Raw genomic sequence first — 26,193 nt, forward strand, 5'->3', positions numbered from 1 at the left:
ACATAAGACAATACAAAACAAACTTTGTCTAATCCTGATATTTAGTAGAGTAATACAATAAAATATATACAAATCAAGAGGAACATTGCAACATAAGACAATACAAAACAAACTTTGTCTAATCCTGATGCCAGGTCTTTGTAGGTAATGATATCTTTATGCAGAGTCATAACTTGGTTCTTTTTCTGTTTCCAACACATGGTCTGTAGTGTGTATTGTAGAAATCCTCTAATCTCAGTTGGATGTTTATGGTAAAAATAGGAGTTTATCAGGTTAAAAAACATAATGATAGCACTTGTTGTAAACACCATGACAATAAATACTATGAGAAATGATATAGGATTTGATGTAGCTGGTATTTTATCTGACGCTAGTGTCAAAAATATGACAAACGACAACAAGATAGTCACTCCATAGGATAGTCTCTCACCAGAATCATGTGGAAGTAAAAAGACGAGTGGATTCAATAAAGATAGAAGAGTAATCGGTAAAAATACCAGGATGTTATAATACAGCGGTACTCGTTTGATTTTAAGTATAATTTCATACGAAGGATTTCCAAGTAGTTTATTTATTCCGACTTTTGCACTTAATATTTTCCAGTCTGGGTTTGGAGTTGCATAAAGATCTGTATAAGGAATTTCTGCAGGTTGTGTAAATACTTGCCAAGCAGCATCCCATACTAAAAATATCAACGAGCATTCCTGTTCATCAAATGGAAATTTCTTTATGTTTGCCGGACATTTGGAATAAATGATATCCCCGGGCATCCAAGAAATATTTCCATCATGTTGAACCAGCACTTTGATTAAACTATTGGCGCCAAATGTTTGAATCTTATGTACGTCATTTATAAGTAATAAATACGGAAACCACACAGTTGATTTAAACACACTTATTTCTGTAACGTTGTTATAATCGATAGGGTTCCATTTAAGTGAGGAGTCAGTCCAAGACATATTAATGTTGGCTGATAGTGATAATATTCCATCAACCTCGTCAAAATGGTTTATTCCTAGATTGCTGAATAGTATAGAAATCCTCATATTGTCGGAATTATTTAGAACTGGTTTTAGTTCAGGATTATAACTGTCAAATAAATCATTATACAGTCTTTTGTAGTCGTCAATGTTTTGACATAACGTCATATTAAAGAAAACTATAATTACACAAACATGAAGTATGTCCTTACTCATTTTGAAGACTCCTTAATTAAGCATCACCTTCTTTACATGAGACTTTAATATGTGATTTCATATTTTGTGTGAATTTACTTTACCATTTATTTATCTTGATAATCAATGGATATCATTAATGTTTTTTTATTTTTAACAAATTTGTTCATATTTGAATAAATGAGACAAAATATCCATTAAACTACTGTTTACAGATGATCCAATTTAAGTGATTCTTTTGAACTTTTTAAAATAAAGGTCAATTCATTATTTTGTTTGTTTTGTAAAAAGGATTATTTTTTAGTAGATGCTTTTATTGTAGAAGACAATTATCAATTGAAGACTATTTACTTAGGGTGATGCATTTATTTAATGGACCAAAACTTTAATGGAAGTTAAATTAGTTTTTGCTATTTTGAGCTGTTGCGTATGCATTACATGCATGGTTAGTTTCAGTACAAACTACTTATAACAACAGAGCAAAGACATTTAATGATTTTTTCTTTGTATAAATGATCAGGACATTTCTAATTTTCAGTGCAATATGAATTGTTGCTAACAGTCTAAATTACTTCATTTTTGACAACACATGAAGCATATTTATTTGCTGCTAAATTCCAGCCTACTGAATTTTGATTTTATATACTGTTTATACTATTTAAAACAAAATAAAAACAACAAAAGATCCTTAGAATATACATCTTTGTAATACCCGATGTCTGACATAATCAGTAAGATGTATCCTCATTTCTTGAGTATTCCTGTCTGGAATGCATGCACAACCCATCTCCATCAAAGCATTGTCTTGGACAGTTTCAAATTCAGTGCTGATCAAATATTTGTGAAGGAGTTATGCCCTTTAGAAGTATAAAGAAAATCAGAAAATGCAAAACGAATAATGCAATGCATTTTCTCTCAAACCTTCCTTTCTATATGAACAAAAAAAATATTAATGAAAATTGAAAAGAAACCTATGAAATATTATTTCAACATTCAGCTGTTATAAATGTTTTTATTCTAAATTGTAGGCAACGCCTCTTTAAGAGACTTAAGAAGTGAAATAAACCTATTTACTTTTCTGATTTGTAGGGACACATAGAACCCATATTTGAGTGTATATTGTCCTGATGATGTTGATTTGTGACTTTTCACTTTTGTAGGGACACATAGAAACCATATTTGAGTGTATATTTTTCCTGATAATGTTGATCTGTTACTTTTCTGTTTTGTAGGGACACATAGAAACCATATTTGTGTGTATATTTTGTCCTGATGATGTTGATCTGTTACTTTTCTGTTTTGTAGGGACACATAGAAACCATATTTGAGTGTATATTTTGCCCTGATGATGTAGATTTGTTAGCCACAGCCAGTTTTGACGGTACAGTTAAAGTATGGAATGTAACTAATATGGAGGCAGTAAGTCACGTCAGAATTTTTTTATACTATTCCAAAAAAGATTTATTCAGTAGATTAATTAACAGCTTTGTTTATAATATAAGAATAAGGAAATGAGATAAATATCCATCTGAGGCCAAAGAATGTGGAAAGAAATTAAGCATGCAACTAGTATAGGGAACCATAAAGGCTTCACGAGGAGCATTACTTTTACCTTTCAGTCAGCTTTAAAAGCAAAAATGAAAAGGCCAATATTACAAATTGTAAAACAATTCAAACTTTTTGTGCAAAACAATATCAAAAACAAATATGATAAGGCAGGAACCAACTACAACCACTGAATTAAGGGCTACTGACTTTGAACAGGGTTAAAACATGTTTGAGGGCACTCAACCCTCCCCTATGGCTAACCTGGGACATTGGTGTAAAAGCACACCATATAAAAGGCTTCAATCATTAGTTGCAACATAGCATAAACTAAAGATACAGATATTTCGGTAATTATTCCATCCAAAACAAGGGAGATAATCTTACCATTAGTTTTGATGTGGGAACTTTACCTCTATACTGTATAAGATACACGTGAATATAAATCTAATATAATTTGCCTGAATATTTATATAGTGAACAGAATGTCCAATAATATTTAAGACCTCAAGTTTAACTAGAGATGTGTTACACAGTTTCTTTTGATTAAGGCCCTAATTGACTAATGGTAGGTGTTTGTTTGCAGGTAAAAACCTCCCCAGGTAATGAAGGGGTGATTTACTCTATATGCTGGGCCCCAGCTGATTTGAATTGTTTGGTAGCAGGTACTTCTAAGAAAGGAATATTTATATGGAATTATACCACCAACAGAATCACACAAAGATTCCATGAGGTAAATATTGCTTGTTTGAACTAGTTAGAAATCTTTGACCTATAACTGTGTTATGTTTAAGGTGGATCAGATTCAGATGCATAATTATAAAAAGATCAAGATGTGGCATAATCACATCAATGTCAATCAGACAACTATCCACTAACAATCAGAAAACTATCCACTAACAATCAGAAAACTATCCACTAACAAACAGAAAACTATCCACTACAGACCAAATGACGTAGATTTCTCATTTTGTTTGTAAGAAATTTTTGACAAATGAGTTATGTTAACCGTATATCAGATGAGAATATATTGAAAATAAGACGATGTAGCTTAATTGATTGCACTATAACAATTGAACAACTATCCACCAGAGACCAAATGGTATAGATGTAAACAACTTTAGGTCACCAATTTCTACAGAAGGAAATGCATGTACCAAGTCAGGAGACAGTTGTTTTCCATTCGTTTCATGTGTTTTAGCTTTTGATTTTGCAATTGAATAAGGGAGTTGGGTGTTTTTTGTTATTTTACTTTTCACCTATGTGTGCAATTAATTGATATTTATATTGTGCAGTCATTTCCGCCTTTGATAACATTATATTGAAATTAATCCATAATGTTCCATTATAAAAAACAGCCCCAAATAAATGTACATATATTTTTAAAATTTTGGGTTACCAAAGATTATAGAATTTGTTTTTCCTTTGTTTTTATCTTGTGTAAGAGTTCCAGCCACAGATTTATACAATTAAAACCATGAAATGTCTTCTTTGAATTTGCTTGTGATCTCATAAATGACTTTCTTAAGGATGTACACCTCTGGGGAGCCAAAAATTTCTAGAATTAAACTTTTTTTCTTAACCTGATTTTTGGGTTCATAAGAATGTAACAAAATAATTGATGAAGAAAAAATCATATGGTGGTGCACTTCTTTTTTTGAAATGGCACTTTGAAAATGATCAATTTTGATGATTTTCCCATTTTTCATTGATTTTTTTCTATTTTTGGGCTATAATCGTGAAAAAAATCACAGTTCCACAATTAATTTTTTTTTCATACTTTCTATAAAGATGAAGTGGACCAATCAGAATAAATTTTACTTAAAAAAACTATAGGTAGGTGTTAATATAAGAAAGTTTTATCATATTTTGACACTTTTTTGTGTACAATTTACCATGCTGTCAATTTTCTATTTTTGTGATTTTTCTCAGTTTTTAGAACAAGATGCATATTATTTCAACTTTTTGGTTATAAATGATTGAAAAATACATATCTAAGAAATTTGAAAAGACCAAAAAGATATGGGATGTACATGATTCTTGGAAAATCATTTTTTGTATCCCTAAGTTCCTAACCCATTTTCTCAATATTTTGGCTAAAAATACTGACTAGATTGGTCGTAAAATTTGAAAACTGGATTACTTAAAAACCATTCATTGTAAATACACAATTTTTTCACAGAATTATATTTGATTATTAATTTTTTTTAAATTCATTAATATTTTCCACTTCCATCGCATGTTTTGGAAATAATTCAAGAGCGAGATTTCAACGAGACTGAACGAGACTGAAAAGTCAGAAGAATACATCCTTAAATCATGTGCCAAAAAGTCATGTGCTCATCTGGTTCTGAAAGATAATTTGATTTGCTATCTCTATCCAACAAGATACTGCTTTGTGTAGTGTAGTACTAGTAGTGCAAGAAAAGATTAGAAAGGGGAGAAGGATGTCTTTGATCCAAAAGTTATCAATCCATATGTTAAAATTGTTGTATATGACCTATATATTTTTGCAGCATGGAGAAAGTCCTGTTTTTGGTGTGGCTTGGAACCAGAGTGATTCTAGAAGAATTATGTCTGTTGGACAAGATACTTATTGGTAATATTATCTTACTGTAAAGTACTAAGAAAGTATTTCAATGTTTTTATTATTGTGAAAAATGCGACAGGATTATAATAGCAATAATATAAACTAATATTTTGAATTTTTTTATGTGAATTAAACAGGATTTTTTTCAATACATGTATTACAATATTAAAATCGCATTTTAGTCTTAAATGACAAAATCGCAGTAATAAATTCATGCAATAATTTCTGAATTTACAGTATTTGTTTTTGAAAGAACAACCATAACAGAATTATATAAAACAATAAAAATGTATCTGTAGCCCTTTTTACAAAAAACCTTAAGTGTAAAATTTATTGTAAGTCTAAAATAATCCCTAACAATTCAACTAAAAAAAATTATTGTAAGATTAATTTTACACTTAAAATTTTTTTGTGAAAAGGGCTACTGGACCACTGATAATAAATCATTAAAAATTTGTGTACCTTCAATGGCATCTTTCACTTGAGGATTTATGAAATTTAAGTACAACATGCAAAAAGTAAACTTCTTCGAGTGAAAAATAATAAATTAAGACAAATTTTAGTAGTGTCAAGTTTTTAGAAAGTACTATTTATTAGAATGATTATTCTTCAGTATCATAAGATTGGTAAATGGTGAAGTTATACAGAAATACAGACATCCAGAACCTGTGTTTGGCTGTGATTGGAGTCCACATAATAAGTAAGCTTAATAAGTTAAGTGTAAAATGAAATTCAATGATGATTAATCTAGTCCAAGAACATTTTTATTTATTAATAATCTTCAAAACCTTTATATATAAAAGTAGAATAAAGGATTTGGGGTATCTAACCAAGACATGAAATCAGTACATGCACAATGAGTCTTCTATAAAGCCTGTTTGAACTGTTTGAAAGTATTTCTCTTCAAAATTCTTTATCAGAATAAGCCAATACAACCAAAGATGCAGGGGAAAACAGTAATAAAAAGCAGATCAAGAAAGCTTAGGAAAACTACAGATATTCATAACTTTTTATTATAGAAGAGATTTATAAGTACCAGAAAACAGAAATGATGCAGTAAGATCAATCTTATTTTATATAACCCCCTGTTTTTATGATATTTGACAGAGATATGCTAGTAACGGGAAGTGGAGATATGAAAGTTAGAGTATACTATATACCTAGTTTCATTATATATAAACCCCTGTTTTTATGATATTTGACAGAGATATGTTAGTGACGGGTGTGGTGATATGAAAGTTAGAGTATACTATATACCTAGTTTCATTATATATAAACCCCTGTTTTTATGATATTTGACAGAGATATGCTAGTAACGGGATGTGGAGATATGAACGTTAGAGTATACTATATACCTAGTTTCATTATATATAAACCCCTGTTTTTATGATATTTGACAGAGATATATGTTAGTGACGGGATGTGGAGATATGAAAGTTAGAGTATACTATATACCTAGTGTTATTATATATAAACCCCTGTTTTTATGATATTTGACAGAGATATGTTAGTAACGGGATGTGGAGATATGAAAGTTAGAGTATACTATATACCTACAACAGCTGATGCTCCTCTGAAAGTATTTACTGGTAAGATGTCTTACTTATTTCTCATTTCTTCAGCAGGAAACCAACAATAGCATGAATTTGAATTTTGACAGGTATTACATTTGCTCTAATTTACCTGAATTTTACTTTCGTGTTTTTAACTTGATTAATAAAAAGTCAAGATTTCATTAACGGAATGCTGTCCTTTTCTGGACGTTTTACAAGCTGGAGGTATCACTTACAAGAAATATTTTTAATTCAACAGTTCAATTATGGAACATTTAAATTTCATTACAGCTAATTTCCTAATGCTTGTAGAGTAAAAGTTTGGTTGGCCAGCTGAAGGACGCCTCCGGGTGCGGGAATTTCTCGCTACATTGAAGACCTGTGGGTGACCTTCTGCTGTTGTTTTTTTCTATAGTTGGGTTGTTGTCTCTTTGACACATTCCCTATTTCCATTCTCAATTTTATTGCTTGCTTTGTTTGTGTAATTGTTATTTCAAGTGGTTGTAATTAAGATTGATATCTCCAGACAATATATATGACAATGTAAAACCTGTATATATCATATTTAAATTCAATTTGACATTTTACCTATATAATTGTACAATACACGAACAAAGCAAGCAAGCTAACCAAAGTCTTCATTTTCATGCATTAGAAAATTAGCTGTTAAACGCTTCATCTAATGATCATTTAATCAAATTTAAATTGTCATGTTTCTTTTTTTTCATTTTAGGTCATACAGCTAAAGTATTTAAAGTAAAATGGTGCCCACTAAGAGAAAGTATTATTTGTAGTGGTTCAGATGATGGGTTTGTACTACATTTTATCAAAAAATATTTGTAAAGGCTAAAAGAACAGTTAAAGTCATATGAATCTTCAAATTTGAAAAAAAACTTGAACATAATTTATATACTTGAATGCTTGTTTTACTCTAAAAGAAGTGAACATAAACTATACATCATATCAAAATTTAAGTACAGATTTTGAATTATGTTCCCAGACACCAATTTGCTAATATTTTCCTTTATGTAGAGACCTTAACTACAAGACCTCTTATTTTAACTTCGGCCTCTGCACAGCACAAGTGTAAGGGGAAAACCATGATGAAAGAAACGCATGTGCTCTTGGAGTAATCTAGAATTTACATATTCTTAAAGAACAAATTTGATATAACTAATCATGTAGCAACTGATTAGAGAATAGTTTAATAAACAAATGGGAACACATGGAAAATATAAAAAAACAAATTTCCTATTTCTTTCAATTGACTTACCTATCATGCTTTACATTTGCTCTGTTTAACAATGACATGAACCAGAATTTTTTTTATCTTGCAATCAACAACCGTTTAATAAAATATTAAGATTTTTTTATGAATTATATGGAAAAGGGATGCTCAATAATGTAAAAGTATATTGTAGGACAGTAAGAGTATGGGATTACACTCAAGGAGCTTGTATTTGTGTATTAAATGGACACACTGCCCCTATAAGAGGTCTTCTATGGAACACAGAAATACCATATTTATTGATAACTGGCAGCTGGGACTACTCGATCAGAATTTGGGATCTACGAGATGGAGCATGTATTGACACCATTTTAGACCATGGAGCTGATGTTTATGGTATCTAAAAATAAATCTATGTTGAAGATATAGTAGTTAAATTCTACACTTATTCAAATGTATCTTGTTTTTTTTCCTTTTAAAAATTTCTCCCTGTAACTGAAATTAACAACTATAAGTCACTGTATGGCCTTCAAAGTGAGCAAAGCCCACACAGCAAAGTCTGCTATATTATAGTTTTCTTTTAAATACTTTAAAAATACACTGATTAGTAATGCAAGGACCTTTGATTTGGGAATATGGAGATCATGTGCTATAAAAAAAAAAACCATAAACAGATCACAAATTGAGAAGTCATTCTTAGTAGTATAGAAATATATATGTTGAATTTTAAGTGATATTGAACTCCCCTGTCCCAGGATGAATGTGACTGGAGTACATTGACATACCCTTGTTTGCCTGTATGTATGTACTATTGACTCTTGTTTTGCATGTAGACAAAGTTTCAGATTTTTGTAAAACATTTTTTAAAAAGAATCTTTTGTTATTTAGTTTCATCCTTTAGTTTCAAAAGCACTGCTAAACTATATACGATTTAGGTAAACATGCTTGTGCAGACTCTAATAAAACTTTTTATTTAGGTCTTACAAGTCATCCAGACAGACCATTTCTCATAGCCTCTAGCTCTAGGGATTCAACAGTCCGTCTTTGGAACATCACACCGCTAGTACAACCATTAGAGATGAACATCATCGCTGGAAAACCTTGGTCGGAAATCTTTGGAACAGTTGGTTAGTATTTTTTAATATTCTGACTTTTTATATAATTAAGTATTAGTAAAATATAAAAAATCATGATTTGATTTGCTATAAATGTAAAAATGTGGTGTGATTGCCACTAAAAGAGGAATGAAAGATACAAGAGGGACAGTCAAACTCAGTCACGATCTTCACAAGAGACCAAATGACACAGAAATTAACAGCTATAGGTCACCGTATAGCCTTCAGTAATGAGAAAAGCCCATACCACATATTCTGCTATAATATATGTTTCTTTTAAAGATTGTCAGCTATGAAAAATAAATATAATGAGTGAATAAAATGTTTTTTTTTGTGGTGTAGAGGTGCTTCCTAGATAAAAATCTATGCATATTTCAGCAATTGATATAATGCAAAAAATCATTACATTTTGTAATTTCAGAAACAGCTATGGTTCCTGGTCAAAATCCATTAATGATTGGAAGAGCTTCTATTGAACGTAAAATAAAACAATTAGGACTGGCTGGTTTAAAAGATGTCAGACCTGAAACTCTCAAAGTATTTTCAAAGTTTTTTAGTGTAAGTTTGTAAATGACTATTTTAAATCCAAGTTTTCTTAAGTTTATTGTTTATCTGCATACTTTACATATTCCTGAAGTTAGTGGATACAAAGAGATCTTTTCTAAAAAATGATTGGGTCTTTTTTTCACATATTAGAAGCAATAGGTATAAACACTAATTGGTATATGGAATACATTACAGGTGTCTAAATTAGTAGACGTATCTCGCGACCTAATTTTCATGGATCATTGATAATGTTAAGATTAAGTGATACCTGTAGTAAAAACCTTGATCTTTAAAACATACTTAAACATTAATTCAGTCATGATTGATAAAGCTGGGTTAGATATTTTAGTAAAAGCATTCTTGTGTATCAACAAAATGAAATGTGGGGTAAACCTCAATGGCACATCAACTGAATGACACAAAGATATATATTTATTTCTTTTTAAATTCTGGAAAAATCTATCAGTCAGGTTTAAAAGTTTCAGTGTTTGCAGATTAAATTAGTTTTACAATATTACAGCAACCAGCAGGTAGCAATAATTTATGGGACTTGGTGTCTGTAGTCCAGGGTATGGATGATGCATTACTAGGAGAGAATTACAGTAAAGGAATCATGCATGTTAAACATCTTACTAAATTTAAGGCAGTAAGTATATTCAATATATAAACTCTATATATGTAACTTATACAAGTTTATGGCGCTATGATCCTTTGTTTTACTACAACAAACAGCCAACAAAAATACAACAACGTAAATGTAAAAGCTGTGTTCTGATCAAGGGTCTGGAAACGGTCATATTTGCCAGTCATGTCCTAAACTGAAACTATAATGTCCTAAACTTTTAATTGGGATTTAGGTCAAATATTATTTTTCTACATGAATAATTTCGGTCATTTCGTTGAGATCGACTTTCAAAATCGCCATTTTGAACATATTTTTGTTTAGTTATCGACTTCCTGTAATTAAACTGCCACTCCAATAAAGTGTTATAATCCTGAGGGCCCTCCTAATAACTATATTAATGCCTCAGGGAGCTATTGGCTAATGATTGCTAATCTCTTTACCTGTGTTTTTAATTCATTGTAATTCACACCTGGCAATTAATCACGAGCTCCAAACTATTATTATAAAGAAATAAAAATTCCATACCAACTGGCTTCAATATTTAATTACTCAACAAGTCAGACAATTGTCAATTATGATTTAAAATCAAATTAAAACTTGGTTTAATTTTGTAGAAAAAAATATTTTTTTACTTCTTACACACGTGCTTTGTTTACTATGTAATACGCATGCTTGAATTCTCTTCCACAGATTTAGACAATTAATCGTAAATTTTAAATAATTTCATCCTAAATAAAGCCAGTGCAACTACTTTAATTAATATTCTTACACTATTAAAGATAAAATATTAAAAAGCAGATGATTTCCTGTGATTTGGATAAAAAAAACTAATCCCAGAAATGAGTCCGGAATTGTTAGTTTTAGTATTGTCGCAGTACATCCGGTTTGAATTTTGACTTCAGAATCGAAAGAAACGTAAGCGATAACTGAGAATATTATCGTTTTGAGTCATTAAAATCATTTAATTTTTAAACTGCTGCCTTCCCTTAATTGCCCTTGATCGATTTTTGGAAAATGGTAGGACAAATCATGAAGTAAATGCCATGCAACTTTGAAACAAGTTTGTTGATGCTACGAACATGACGATCGAGTATGAGCATACTCATAATGAGTCTCATGCAGTAATGTGATTTTGGCAATCATCTTTTGAAAAGGGGTATCAACTTTTAAGTTGTATGAAAATGACCGAAATTAGGTGAAAAAATTTCCGGATCCTTGGTTCTGATGACCAGGAGAAGTAATTTGATGACAAAACATTTAGTTTAAAGTTGATAAGAAGGAACTTTACCTTGAATTAAAACATAATTGAATAATAATGTGCAAATCTAATTTGAATTTTTTAAAACCAAGGAAATGATACTCAGAATATTCCTGGATTTTGGTTTGTAAGAAATAGTGTTCTCTTCTCTTATTTTAGTCAGAAGCTCAGACATTAGAAATGGCCAAAATGTCAAAGTTTGGAGGTGGTATTGGTGCACCTACCAGGGAGGAACATTTAAAAGAGTCTGCTAAGATACATATGCAATTAGGAAATATACAAAGATATTGTGAAGTTCTTGTAGAACTAGGACAGGTATTAAAACAAACATAAAATTTTAGGTATTATTTAAGAGTAAAATAGTTATTTCCCTGTTGTGTTTTGATCAATTCCATGCTTTTAAGATTATAGATTTCAAGGTACATAGACTTAATAATATAAGTTTTGCTCATTGTTGAAGGCTATAAATTGACCTATAGTTATTAACTTCTATGTCAATTGATCTGGGTAGAGTTGGCTCATTGGTAATTATAGTTCACATCTTCTTATATTTTTTAAAAGTCAGGCATGACAAACTTGGAAAAAAGAGTTGACCCAGAAAATTGATGAAAAGGAGCAAAAATTCAAATGTCGATTAATAGACACTTATATTTATTTTATGATGTATAATAAACTTTAATAAAAATTTCATTACAATAATTTATTTGTAATATTGAGAGTATACAGGAAGAATAGTATTCAGTGAATTAAACTATCGTTACTTCACAGTTGGAATTGGTGAAAATTAGATCAATCATTTGAAAAAGAAGTAAAATGTTCTTCATGATTTTAAAATTGATATTTCTGAGGACATGAATTGGGATAGATATTTCATAAAATAATGTGAAATCTGGATTATTTGCATTAATATCCAGTTTAATTATCTCCCTTTGAATTAACAAAATGCATGCATTATAGTCTAAAATGGTAAAGTCACAATAATAAATGCAAACAATAATTTCTGAATTAACAGTAACAAAAGCATGCAAAATATTGAGTTGATTATGCCAATGAATGTTTAATTATTTTCCAGTGGGAAAAGGCCTTAGCTGTATCACCAGGTGTTTCATTAGAGTATTGGAAATCATTAACTAAAAGGTATGTATACAAAATGTTATCAGATATTTAAAGATAGCTTTATACATAAAATTATGTTATTCATGACAGCATTTTAGACGCAAATTGAATCTGAAAAAAAATCATAAACTTCTGATTGAAACAGGACACAAGATTGGTAAAATTATATATAGGACCAACAGTTGGTTTTAAGTGTATTTAATTAGATAAATCAAAGTACTGAAGTACTAAAAATTGGTTTTACCACAAGTTATGTTGAGTGATGAATAAATGACAAGCATTAATATGATACATGCCAGACAGATTCATGTATGTACACACACCAATAATTCAATACACATGTTCACCCTCAACATAACACTGGTATGACCTCTCAAGGTCTCATCAGATGTAAAAAGTATTTGTCATGTCAGCTATTCAATAATTTAACAACATCCAACATTTTCCCTTTTTCCTCCTCATATAAAGGTATGCATTAAGGTTGATCAAAGATGAAAGTGATGAGGTTGTACCATTTGGTGTTGCTGTAGGTGATACTGAACTCTTAATTAGTAATTTCACCACTAGAGGGCAGTTGTTTGAGGCAGTATTGACAGCCCAGGTTGCTTGTGAAGGAACATTTATACCTCAGCAGAATTCCTCCTCTTCACCAGGGACACCTAATGGTACTGATGCACCTACTAAACAGGAAGATAAGTAAGTTAACAATTAAAGAAGTGTGACATGAGGATTTTAAGATTATTTTCTGATCAGAGAATTTGTTTTTGAGTTAACTGTAAATTCAAAATTTATTGCGTTTATTTATTATTGCAATTTGTAATTTTAGACTAAAACACAATTTTAATTTTTACAATATTGAGTAAAATCCTATTTAATTCATATGAAAAATTTCAAAATGTGTGTTTAAATTATTGCCATTATAACAATGTAACATTTTTTGCAATAATAAAAACATTGCAATAATTTCTGAATTTAAAGAACGTGTTGTATATATTATGAACTTATTAGCATCAAATAATATGTTTGAATACCAAACTTAGGTTGCCAATTGCATTGATTAGAGAAAGGTTCTCTTTGTTTTTGGAATATGATGTAAATTTAATCACAAATATTGATATAGTACATTATTGATTGATACAGGTATAATTATTCTACAAGAGCATTACAATTACACTAAAAATTCTTCTATGGAATGTTTTAAGATTATTTTTAAAGGCTGCCAAAGTTTTTGAGTACAGAAAGACAAAAAAGTGTATTTTGTATCTCCTTTATACAGGTTATTAAAAAACTGTGTACAAAGACTAGCTGACTGGTATTTCTATAATGGATCTCCTATATTATCTGCTTGTTGTTACTTGTCTAAAGATGATGTCAAGGTAAGACCATTTTCATTGCCCCTCTGATGTATGGTTTTTCACTCTGGTATTGGTTGTTTGTGGGTCTGAAAATTTACAAATGATATAATGGAAGGCTTAATAAAAAAGAAAAAAAGAACAGAAATATTAGATAGACAAGTAAAGTAGATAGTACCTTTAAAGGTTAAAATGTGTTGTACAGTCAGACAAGTATATTGAAACCTTTATGTTAAGATTTTTTACTGTAGATAGTTAAACTACAGTAGTACTTTTCTTGAGTATTGAAATTGATATCAAAAAGACAGGACAAAAAATTACATAATTCAATTTTTGGTCATTTGCATTTTAGGGTGCAATAGGAATACTCATTAGAGGTCATGAGCTTGAACTTGCAGTTGCTATGGGAACAGTTTTAGGAAATGTTTCAGAGCAGACATATTTAGCAATAGAATATTTATCAAGAAGATGTGAACATCATAGCAAATGGTAAGAAAAAAATATGGTTAAGAAAATTGTTATTGAGTTCAGTCAGGCAAATTATACCTCTATTAGATAAATCATTTAGCTCACCTCTTTACCTCCTTTGTTAGTTTCAGAATATCTTAGAGATTTTTATATTACATCTCATACCAACCCTCAATATTCATTCATAGAAGTACAGAACATACTTTTATATGATGGAATATGAAATTTGAATGTGACTTTTTATCTTATTTTACTTCAGGGAACTGGCTATAGATTTATTAAAACTAATACCTGACAACAGTTTACCATTGGCCAAATGTTGTTCACGATGTTCTGCAAGTAAAGATGAGATTAACAGTCTCCATAAGAGGGTATGTATTATTTATAGAATAATTTGAAATATACAACAGATTAGTTTGTACCTTTAAAGGTGTTCACCCATCAGTTTGTTATTATTAAAATATAGTGATGAAAAAAAGAGAAAGTTTGAATGAACTTTTGTGTTTAACTTTTCTAAGGACACTAGAACACTTTTTCAGTCATAATTTTTACACCTACAACTAGATTAAGGGTATATGTTGTATTGTATTATCAGATTATTGTGTTGGCAGATATTGGTGTACCTGAGTGGAAATTCAGTAATATTGGGACCCATCACTTGCAGTCAATTCATTACTGTAAAGAATCATTTCAGGCATTTTGGTACTTTTTGTTGATTTGTTCAGGAAATTACCTACAAAGCAACCTGACAATAGATTTTACAGATCTTTTGGTCTTAATTGATGTTTCTCAACAGTTCTAAATTTACTACAGTGGATATGTCTAAAAGTTGACTGAAAGACTAAACATAATGTTTTGATTTATTGTTCAGATCACAATAACTGTTTAAGTTTGAATGGATTTACTAGTGTTTGAACACTGAGCAAACAACATATTTTCTATTTGAATCACTATACTGAACTTACTTTGATTTAGTAACAATTGTTTTAATTTGATAAATTCATATTATTTCTATTTTATTTTACAGGCTGGGCTTCCTTCCACAGAAGGTTGTTTAACAGAAGCTGAGAAGCTTAAAAATGTCATAAACTGTTTTGAATGTGCCAAGTATTATTTATTATCTCCTAGTCCTGAAATTGGTTTAAATATTGGTCTCCAGGATGTTAAAAGTAAGTTTTGAATTATTTTTTGCTGAAATCTTCTAAAAATACTAAGGGGGAATTTAATTAATTCTGAATTAAATCATAGTTTCTCAAATACTTTTTCCATTTTTGTCGAGCCTGCAACTTTTGTTGCAGAAAGCTCGACATAGGGATAGTATATATGCCATAAGTCAACTATATTAAGTGTATGGAAATATTTTATGATCTATATATTAGTCGCGCAGGTTTTATTTGACCATGGCCTCATTTTCATGGTTCATTGCTCAGTGTTAAGTTTTTGTGTTTTGGTCTATTTTTCTTAAACTATAAGTATTAGGTCAACTATATTTGTTTTATGGAAGCATTGTTAGCTGTACATGACAGCCTGGCATGGTTCATCTGACCTTGACCTCATTTTCATGGTTCATTGGTCTTTGTTTAGTAATCTTGGTTAATGTAACGTTTATGTGACAGTTGTATAAATAAAGCTTTATACTTAGGACTATCAACATAATATCAATGATTAGTAAAGAAGGCGAGACATTTCAGTGTGTGCACTCTTGTTCATTATTTTTATGCCCCACCTACAATAGTAGAGGGGCATTCTGTTTTCTGGTCTGTCCGTCTGTGCCTCCATCCATCTGTTTGACCGTCCATCTGTCCCGCTTCAGGTTAAAGTTTTAGGTCAAGGTAGTTTTTGATGATGTTGAAGTCCAATCAACTTGAAACTTAGTACACATGTTCCTTATGATAAGATCTTTCTAATTTTAAAGCCCCAATTTCATGGTTCACTGAACATAGAAAATGATAGTGCACGTTTCAGGTTTAAATTTTTGGTCAAGGTAGTTTTTGATGAAGTTGAAGTCAAATCAACTTGAAACTTAGTACACATGTTCCTTATGATATGATCTTTCTAATTGTGGCAAATTAGATTTTTTACTCAATTTCACCATTCATTGAACATGGAAAATGATAGTGTGAGTGGGGTTTTTGTGTACTTTGGACACATTCTTGTTTTTTTGTAAATTGTGATTATTTTCTGTTAGTCTTTGTTATAAAAAAGAATTTATGTTCATAAAGTGTAGTACACTGCATCCTGTGAAAAGTATTTATTAAGTCAGGAGAATTTATTGCTGATGAATGAAGAGCAACAACTTTTATTGGCATGAAAACTTTTCATCCTACTAAGTTTTGTCTTATACTATATAGAATATACAATAGATAAATACTAATGTTTACAAAGGAGTTTATTTAAGGGCCCTCTTCTAGGTCCACATTTGAACACTATCATTTTCTTTTAGAATTTAGTGACTAAAATGGATAAAAAGACTAAACATATAAAGAGTGAATTTCATATTGCATGTTGAAGACGATAATCTAAAACTGTAGGAAAATACATGATTTGTTACTTGCTAAACATATAATTCCATAGCTATATTTTTAAGTGGAGTACATTGACATATAAAGTAATAATTTATGTATTTCAGAAAAATTATCTTCAGGTTACTGGGATATAGATGAAGTATTTTCAGTATTACAGCTGATCTCATGTATTAGGTCAGATAAACTAGAACAAAATAATGAGTAAGTATTTACTGTATACAGTATTACAGCTGATCTCATGTATTAGGTCAGATAAACTAGAACAAAATAATGAGTAAGTATTTACTGTATACAGTATTACAGCTGATCTCATGTATAAGATCAGATAAACTAGAACAAAATAATGAGTAAGTTTTATTTACCATATTCTAAGAGTTACTATATATATAAAAAGAAGATGTGGTATGATTGCCAATGAGAAAAAACTCTCCACAAGAGACCAAAATGACATAGAAATAAACAACTATAGGTCACTGTAAGCCCTTTAACAATGAACAAAGCCCATACCACATAGTCAGCTATAAAAGGCCACAAAATGACAATGTAAAACAATTCAAACGAGAAAACTAACAGCCTAATTTATGTCTTTTTCTTATATAGCACTTGCATGTATAGATTATTGATTTTGTTTTAGCATTCATATGACAATGAAATCATTTACATAGTAAGATGACAGCTTCCATCATCAAGGTTTCTGTGCATTTAATAGCAACAAACACAAAAACTTAATTGAAACTTTTTGGATTCACAATGTATACATATGTTTCAATGGCACAATATGAGAGAGCTATACTTCCCTTTTATTTTGCCATGTTGGAGGAGCAAGTTCTCAAATTTCTCTGTTTGATTTCTATTAGCCTTGCCTAATTCATTACAAAGATTTTGTAAGAATCTGTTATCAGACTTTTGTGGATCGCATGGTCCAAGTCAAAATTAGAAAATCTATTGTTCATCCCTTCAAAATGGTGGCCAAGGATAATAACTGTAACTAAAATTACCTTATTTGAAACTTATCTGAACAGATTTTTGTATTGATTTTATCCATTCTATTAAATGTAATACTTATCTTGCAGGCTGAGATATGAAGTATTATGTTTATGTTCTTATATTGGTGCACTAATGGCCATCAGAAAAGGATATGATCAGATTGTACTGTTTTTGTTGTCTTTAGCAAGGTAGGTTTTAAAGATAGTGCATCATACTGTCAGCTATATTCTGTTTACAGCAATTTTTTTTTCAATTATCATTAAAGAAATTAACAAAATAGTATTAAAACGTGACAATAAAATAAAAATATTTTTAAAGACATTGATAATCAAAACCAAGTAGTAAACAAAGGACATTTACATCAACAGTTATAAATAATAGATAAGAAACAACACCAACTCCACTTAAAACTGGGAGTAAAATCAGGTGCTCCAGAAAGGTGAGTATTTCCTGCACCCTATACAGCACCGCATTGGTCTGTTTTTCACATACTTTATGCAATAGATCTCCTATATTTGTTGTATGGAATGATTGTTAGGTGTACGTGTCTAGCGGGCAGATGTCATCTGACCTTGACCTCATTTTCATGGTTCAGTGGTTATAGTTAAGTTTTTGTGTTTTGGTCTGTTTTTCTCATACTTTATGCAATAAATTCTCCTATATTTGTTGTATGGAATGATTGTAAGGTGTACATGTCTAGCGGGCAGATGTCATCTGACCTTGACCTCATTTTCATGGTTGAGTGGTCAAAGTTAAGTTTTTGAGTTTTGATCTTTTTATCTTATACTATATGCCATAGGTCAACTATATTTGGTGTATGGAAATATTTTATGATCAATATGTCAGTCGCGCATGTTTAATTTGACCTCAACCTCAATTTCAAAGTTCATTGCTCAGTGTTAAGTTTTTGTGTGTTGGTCTATTTTTCTTAAACTATAAGTAATAGGTCAACTATATTTGTTGTATGGAAGCATTGTTAGCTGTACATGTCTGCCTGGCATGGTTCATCTGACCTTCACCTCATTTTCATGGTTCATTGGTCTTGTTTAGTTATCTTGGTTAATGTTAAGTTTATGTGACAGTTTTTAATAAAGCTTTATACTTAGGACTATCAACATAATATCAATGATAAGTAAAAAAAGGCGAGACATTTCAGTGTGTGCACTCTTGTTTAAATTTTCATTTATGTTCTAAAAGAAATGAGCTACGAATTAATTGTGGTCTTGGACCATATGTTTGCTGTTTTTGCAATTTTGCAATTAATAACAGCCTTGGGTAATTGGTGGAATGTTACAAGGAACACCAGGGAAAGCAATGGTTATTTTATCAAGTCAGAAATTGAAACAAGACTTATAATGTTGTTGTTTTTTTTTTATATCAGAACTTTGATGCAGAGACATAACCTCACTCTACCTATAACAGACCAGATGATAGAGAAAGAACAGAAAGCATGGAATGTTATACTAAATCATAAGGACGAAAGGAGGTGCAATATCACTTATTTTATATCAATAATTTTCCTTGTAAAAAGTTTGACTCACTTAAATATTTCTTTTACAATTCAGAAGAAAAATTTGAAGTTGTTATATAAAGCTTTAAACTTTATTTTGAGGGTAAACTAATTTATGATTTTGATTTGCCTGAATGTTCATTTGATTGAAAAAAAACAAAGTAAAATAGATAGGCAGATGAAAATATACTTAGGGAAGTCAAGAGGAGAAATGATTTTTTATTGTAAGAATTAGATGTATTTGTTATTGGCAATGGTATGAATTGGATCATCTCCCTTTCCCATTAAGCTGGTGTAAAATTTCAGTGTGAGTGCTCTTGTAACATTTTAGAAGATTTAGATGACAATAATTACAACAGGTGTTTGATATTGATAAATACTCATAAAATATATGTATGTAAAAGATTTGATGGTACAACTGAATATAAACAAATTAGAATTTGGTACCCTGTTTTTTTTTCAGTTTGACATTTGAGATAGATGTAACAAGTTTGAATGTATCACCAGATATCCTGACAGACTTCCAAAATCTGGTTAAGAAAGCTGGTGTGGAGAAAAGTTTAGTAGGAGTTGGACCTGACCTGGTAGCCAGTTCACATCTACCCTCTCACTCTGATGTACATATATCTGTGATAACAGGAACCAGAATTATGGTCAGTTGTATTGATGTAAAGTGAGGGTACCCAAAGTAGACCTATTTAAAAAAAAATCCATTGTCTTTGTAAATTCATTCAGGAACCAGGGTTTGTTGGAATAATTACAAACTATTTGATGATACTTTTTTTTTTTTTATCTCAGAAAAATATATGACCCCCCCCCCCCCCCCCCCCTCCTTTATCCTGGTTGTCAAAATGGCTGGATCAGCCCCTGAGATTGGCAATTTTAAGGAAATTTTGCAGTTTTTGGTTATTAAACATAATATTAATCTTGAATTTTATAATAGATGTAGATTAAAACTATAAACATCAAAATCGTTCAGCAAAGATCTACAAACATGTACACATGAACACTCTAAATCATAAAAATGATCAGCAAGCAAGATCTATTGATAAGTCAAAGAAACTAAACAGACTTAAACACACAAACATCAGTAATAAAAGATCAATAAAACAGAGATTTTTGTCACAGTCTCTTCTGGTCTACAATGTTGGAAAGTGTGCTTTGTTTGATATTCAGAGACCAAGGTGTTAATAACTTGCAGTAGAGATAAAGACAAATGATGAAGTAATAATATTTATTTATTGTATAAGAAAACCAGAAAAATAAGAATGATAACCTCCATGGACAGTTTCTTTACCCCCTGTTCTATGCTTGATGTAAACTTGATCCCCCTTTTTAAGTTCAACAATCCAGTTATTGTTGCTGGCGCTGGCATGATGAACAGTTGACCTACTGGTGAATCCCATCGAGAACATGCTGTTGTTTTTGAACAAATAGTAGTGGATATGGGATGAAGAAGCTCCCATCATGACACACAATATCATATAGACTCCAACTTGGGGTGCTGTAAATATTCCTGTCTTGGGGTTATAGGCTTGACCAATATTTGTTGTCACTTCATCGAACTTTAATATATCATTTCCACCAAAAGTTGTAGTTGCCTTCAGGAAAGCAAAAAATACTGCTCCCTTCCTTTGTTCTGAAAATAGATATAAAACTTGAAATATCTTACTTGTAATGTTTCTTGTTGTTTGTTGGTGGCAGATCTTTAATAGTTTCTATTGTTATTAACTGGTAGTTGAAAAATTTTGAACTTTGGAAGATTTCGAGCTTGACTTATGATTTAGACACCTTTCTATTTTTGAAGATTGTGTGTCAACCTCTAGAGTAGATGTATTTTAATTATTTACCTCTTTTTGTCTAATTCTCAGCAAACTATATCGTACATCGCCTTTTAATCATACTGAATTATTATTAATGTGGTACCTAACACTACAGGGAGATAACTCTGTAAAATCAGTTTAACGTTTTAATTACGTTGTGTTGTTAATGACATATTAAGCTTCTCAATGATCAAAATAAGTGTTTTTCAAATTGCTGTATAAACAGTGTAGTTTTTCTGACAAAACGGTTGGTTCAATTTTTTTGAAATTTATTTACTTTTGTTAAAGAGTCAAAGTAAATACTTTTTCAAAATTTTATGAAAATTAAACGAGCCAAATTAATTTTAGTTCAAGTGTTGGGTACCACCTTAAATCCTCGTATACATGATTTCGCATAACTAATGTAAATATAAAATTGTACTTACCGGTACTTTTACAGGGACATTTATTCATTCCCATCAAGGTTTTTAAAAGATCTTCTGTTATACATGTTCCTAAAACAAATTGTAAAAAGGAAAATAAAAATGTCAAATCACTTGTATTTAATTTCTCTTCAGTATCATATTGGTCTATAGCCTCAGTCATTACTGTAAAACGCTTTTTTTCCTGAATGATTTATTTCTGCTAGTAGAAAAACTATACAGCTCCCTAAGTTAAAAAAAAAAAAAGAAAGTGTAAAACCCAAAATAAGTATTGACAAAAATGAATTGGTTAACAGTATTGTACTTTCATATATATTTGTAATTGAGGTGAAAGAGATATGTGTGTATATAAATTCAATTGAGCCATAAAGTTTAGTTACTCAATAATAAAGTTTTCCAAAAACTTACCTTGCACAGCATCACATTGGCCAGCCTCTACATGATAACAACTCCATAATACAGTTACAGCCAAAATAACATATGACAACATATTGGTTGGATAAAGTCTCATTCACAGTTTGCTTATTAGTCAGTGATGAAGACACTTGTAATGTTAGAATGCTAAACACATATTTTAAGTTCAATTGTAAGTTAAGAGTGTTGCATGTTGATGAAACTAAATCCTGTCATTAAAATGAAAATTGATTCATTGAATAGCATGTTACATGAAATATCATGAAAGTTTATATCTTGACTGAATGGTTTATCAACAACCAATTTAAGAATTTGGCTACTCTTGTTTTAGACTTTTTGTCAGATATCCAAAATCCGCTTAAGTTTTTGGTCGAGGTAGTTTTTGTTGAAGTTACAGTCCAATCAACTTGAAACTTACTACAAATGCTACCTATGATGTGATCTTTCCAATTATTTTTACCCAAATTTCAGTCCACTGAACATAGAAAATGACAGTGTGAGTGGGCCACTGTGTACTATGGACAGATTCTTGTTAACAGGTTGCCTTTCTGACAATAAAAGTTGGTCAAACCTCATTTCTATTATCATTAGTAATTGGTATATATGGGTAGCACAGAGTTATTTCAGTAACAAAGAACTTTAATGAGCATGGGGTTCTATTTTTAGCCATGAGGGCCATGTTTGTCGATTGCTCAAAACTTCAATACAATCACCATAAGGAACGATTTGTTAAAGTTTGCAGGTATTTGGCCCAGCAGTTTCAGAGGAGAAGTTTATTTTAAAAATTGTATTCAAAGTTTTGAGCCATCGACAAACATGGCGGTTATGGCTAAAAATAGAACATAGGGATCAAACACAGTTTTTAACCGGATTTTTGTGATACTAATGTCGGTTATTGATTTGGGGATGTACAGAGGGCGGCTGGTTGGTTGGGCGGGCGGCAATCAAATGTTGTCCGGCATTAACTAATGAACCATTCAACCAAAGCTTTTAAAATTTTAATATGTTGTTACTGACAACTAAATGAAGGTCAAGTTCAATAATGGCGATTTTGACTTTTACAGTTAAGGAGTTATGGTTCTTGAAAGATTGAAAAATGGATTTTCCAGTCGTGTCCGCGCATTTACACATGATCTGTTCTACCAAGGCTTCCAATATTTTAATATGTTGTTCCTGATGACAAAATGGAGGTCAGGTTCAATAATGACGATTTTGACTTTTACCTTTCAGGAGTTTTGGTTCTTGAAAGATTGAAAAATGGTGTTTCCAGTCGTGTCCGCGCATTTTCTCATGAACCATTCAACCAAAGCTTTTGAAATTTTTATATGTTGTTACTGATGACAAAATAGTGGTCAAGTTCAATAATGACGATTTTGACTTTTACCGTTCATGAGTTATGGTTCTTGAAAATCGTAAAATGGCGTTTCCATTCACGTTGTTGCATTTACTCATGAACCATTCAATCTAAGCTTTTCAAATTTTAATATGTTGATACTGATGACAAAAAAGAGGTCAAAGGAGTATGTTCGATAAGGTCATAAAATGGCCCCGTTTTTTTGCGTAAATTTAAAATTCTGATTTATCGACCAATATTACGCTAAATTATAGCCAACACATTGACTAGCTAGGATATAAACCATTTTGTTGAAAATTTGACGTTTCTGCGTTTCATTATGACGTCACAAGTTGTACTCATATTGATTTTTCACGAAAAAATCAATGAAAATGGGTGAATTTCCATAGATCATTGGACAGGAAACATAGAGCGCATACGTCGACATCAAAGACCTTTTAAAATAATGTTTGTGGAGACATTTCGAATTTCTTAATTGAATCTTAAGCTTGTCGACGCCTGCGCTCTATGTTTCCTGGTCCTTTATTTGGCCGAAATCTAGCTGATTTTGTCATATTTCACCAAAATCCCTTATCTTGACCTTTTTTGAATGTAAAAATCAACGTCATAGAATTAAACTTTGACAAAAACTGTTCTGTTTAAATTTCTAACATGTCTTTAAGGCAACTTTAGACATTATTATCTTGTAACTCTGAACTTTATAATTGGGGCCAAATATGACCCGTACCGAACTTACTCCTTTGATATTGACGATTTTCACTTTCACCATTCATCAGTAATGCATGGTTATTGTGATATTGCCAGGACACAAATAAATGTTAATAAATCCGGTTTGCTGTCGTTGTGACAGCCTCTTGTTGGCTTATATCTCAAAAACCAAAGCTATTAGAGCATATCTAACATGAGGTAAATTTGTAAAATTGGTCAAGATCTATCAGCCATTAAACTTTCAGACGAATTGAACAAGCCATTGTTGGATTGCTGCCACTACATTGGTAGTTTTAAGGAAATTTTGCAGTTTTTGGTTTTTATTTTGAATATTATTTTAGATATATGCAAACAGCTATAATGTTCAGCAAAGTAAGATCTACAAAAACTTAATATGACCAAAATTGTCAACTGACCCCCTTAAGGAGTTATTGCCCTTCAAAGACAATAATACACAATTTGTTCATCAAGTGTGTTAACATTTAAAAATCTTCTCCTCTGAAATACAGGTGAGCGATTCAGGCTCTTGAGAGCTGCTTGTTTTCATTAAAGACTTCATGACCAATTCTGTAAATTATCTTGAGTCTCCTTAGTGTCTTCATTATTGAAATTATGAGCAATCAGAATGGTCAAAACAATCTTATAATTATCATTCTGAACTGTTGCATTTTACATCTCATATTATACTCAACTGTCTACACAAAAATATTCATTAATCTCAGTTCAATTTTTCACTTGATTTTTGCAGGGTTTGGCGTACTTCTTGGAAGATGGTAAATCAGCAGTATCTCCCAACGAAGCATTGATGTGGGCTAAAGTCAACCCATTCTCCCCTACGGGATCTGGACTCAGAATTAACCCATTCTGATTTTACTGGACTGAGGATTTACCCATTCTGATACTACTGGACTGAGGATTAACCCATTCTGATTCTACTGGAATGAGGATTAACCCATTCTGATTCTACTGGAATGAGGATTAACCCATTCTGATTCTACTGGGCTGAGGATTAACCCATTCTGATTCTACTGAAATGAGGATTAACCCATTCTAATTCTACTGGAATGAGGATAAACCCACTCTGATTCTACCGGACTGAGGATTAACCCATTCTGATTCTACTGGACTGAGGATTAACCCATTCTGATTCTACCGGACTGAGGATTAACCCATTATGATTCTACTGGACTGAGGATTAACCCATTCTGATTTTACTGGACTGAGGATTAACCCATTCTGATTCTACTGGACTGAGGATTAACCCATTCAGATTCTACTGGACTGAGGATTAATCCATTCTGATTCTACTGGACTGAGGATTAACCCATTCTGATTCTACCGGACTGAGGATTAACCCATTCTGATTCTACTGGACTGAGGATTAACCCATTCTAATTCTACAGGACTGAGGATTAACCCATTCTGATTCTGAGTCAGAGCTAGAATAAATTAGTATTAAACAAGTGCTGAATTATGTCATTAAAACGAATTTAATCAATTGTATCTATTTATATATGTCTCTATTGTTAATCTAGTCTTTTTCTTACATAAGATTCAGATCTCTCATTAAAATTAAGGTGATATATCATTGTCAAATTGTTTATAGCATTTTATTTTTTTGAAATATTATGATGCTATATATAGTAGAAAGCATAATATTTTTAAACTATGCATTTTTATTGAGATCTAGTTTGCATGTTTTAACAATACTGTGGATAAAGTAACATATTTCTGTGATTGAGGGTAAATTAATTTCTCATATTTCTTTAATTTATTTTTAATAAATGAACCACAAAGACAAATTTCACTCAGAATGATTAATGCTTAAAGCGTCAACCTTTTAATCCAACCAGGAAAATGTAATGTTTAGTTTATTAAT

At 31.0% G+C, this 26,193-nt stretch overlaps 2 protein-coding genes across 2 annotated transcripts in view; one reads left to right on the plus strand and one right to left on the minus strand.

The window, feature by feature from the left end:
* LOC134697409 (WD repeat-containing protein 17-like) overlaps nt 1-25,347 on the plus strand; it is a 45,160-nt gene extending 19,813 nt beyond the window's left edge. Inside the window, exons 6-27 of the mRNA XM_063559670.1 lie at nt 2,481-2,594; nt 3,307-3,453; nt 5,237-5,319; nt 5,924-6,010; nt 6,811-6,899; nt 7,597-7,672; nt 8,285-8,487; nt 9,069-9,218; nt 9,628-9,764; nt 10,273-10,398; nt 11,795-11,950; nt 12,708-12,772; nt 13,220-13,447; nt 14,028-14,127; nt 14,456-14,592; nt 14,831-14,942; nt 15,599-15,740; nt 17,201-17,297; nt 18,170-18,271; nt 19,465-19,569; nt 20,057-20,246; nt 25,063-25,347. Coding sequence (XP_063415740.1) covers nt 2,481-2,594; nt 3,307-3,453; nt 5,237-5,319; nt 5,924-6,010; nt 6,811-6,899; nt 7,597-7,672; nt 8,285-8,487; nt 9,069-9,218; nt 9,628-9,764; nt 10,273-10,398; nt 11,795-11,950; nt 12,708-12,772; nt 13,220-13,447; nt 14,028-14,127; nt 14,456-14,592; nt 14,831-14,942; nt 15,599-15,740; nt 17,201-17,297; nt 18,170-18,271; nt 19,465-19,569; nt 20,057-20,246; nt 25,063-25,182 — 2,766 coding nt within the window. The 3' untranslated portion in view covers nt 25,183-25,347. The remainder of the gene's footprint in view (nt 1-2,480; nt 2,595-3,306; nt 3,454-5,236; nt 5,320-5,923; nt 6,011-6,810; nt 6,900-7,596; nt 7,673-8,284; nt 8,488-9,068; nt 9,219-9,627; nt 9,765-10,272; nt 10,399-11,794; nt 11,951-12,707; nt 12,773-13,219; nt 13,448-14,027; nt 14,128-14,455; nt 14,593-14,830; nt 14,943-15,598; nt 15,741-17,200; nt 17,298-18,169; nt 18,272-19,464; nt 19,570-20,056; nt 20,247-25,062) is intronic.
* On the minus strand, nt 20,832-22,370 carry LOC134696789 (complement C1q-like protein 3). Its single transcript, XM_063558733.1, has 3 exons — nt 22,247-22,370; nt 21,842-21,910; nt 20,832-21,232 (listed from the first exon to the last, which is right to left on the minus strand). Exons 1-3 carry the CDS (start codon nt 22,347-22,349, stop codon nt 20,832-20,834), a joined length of 573 nt encoding a protein of 190 aa, XP_063414803.1. The 5' UTR covers nt 22,350-22,370.
* Nucleotides 25,348-26,193: the final 846 nt, after the last annotated feature.

The sequence above is a fragment of the Mytilus trossulus genome, chromosome 14, assembly GCF_036588685.1.
Source record: "Mytilus trossulus isolate FHL-02 chromosome 14, PNRI_Mtr1.1.1.hap1, whole genome shotgun sequence".
Taxonomy (NCBI): domain Eukaryota; kingdom Metazoa; phylum Mollusca; class Bivalvia; order Mytilida; family Mytilidae; genus Mytilus; species Mytilus trossulus.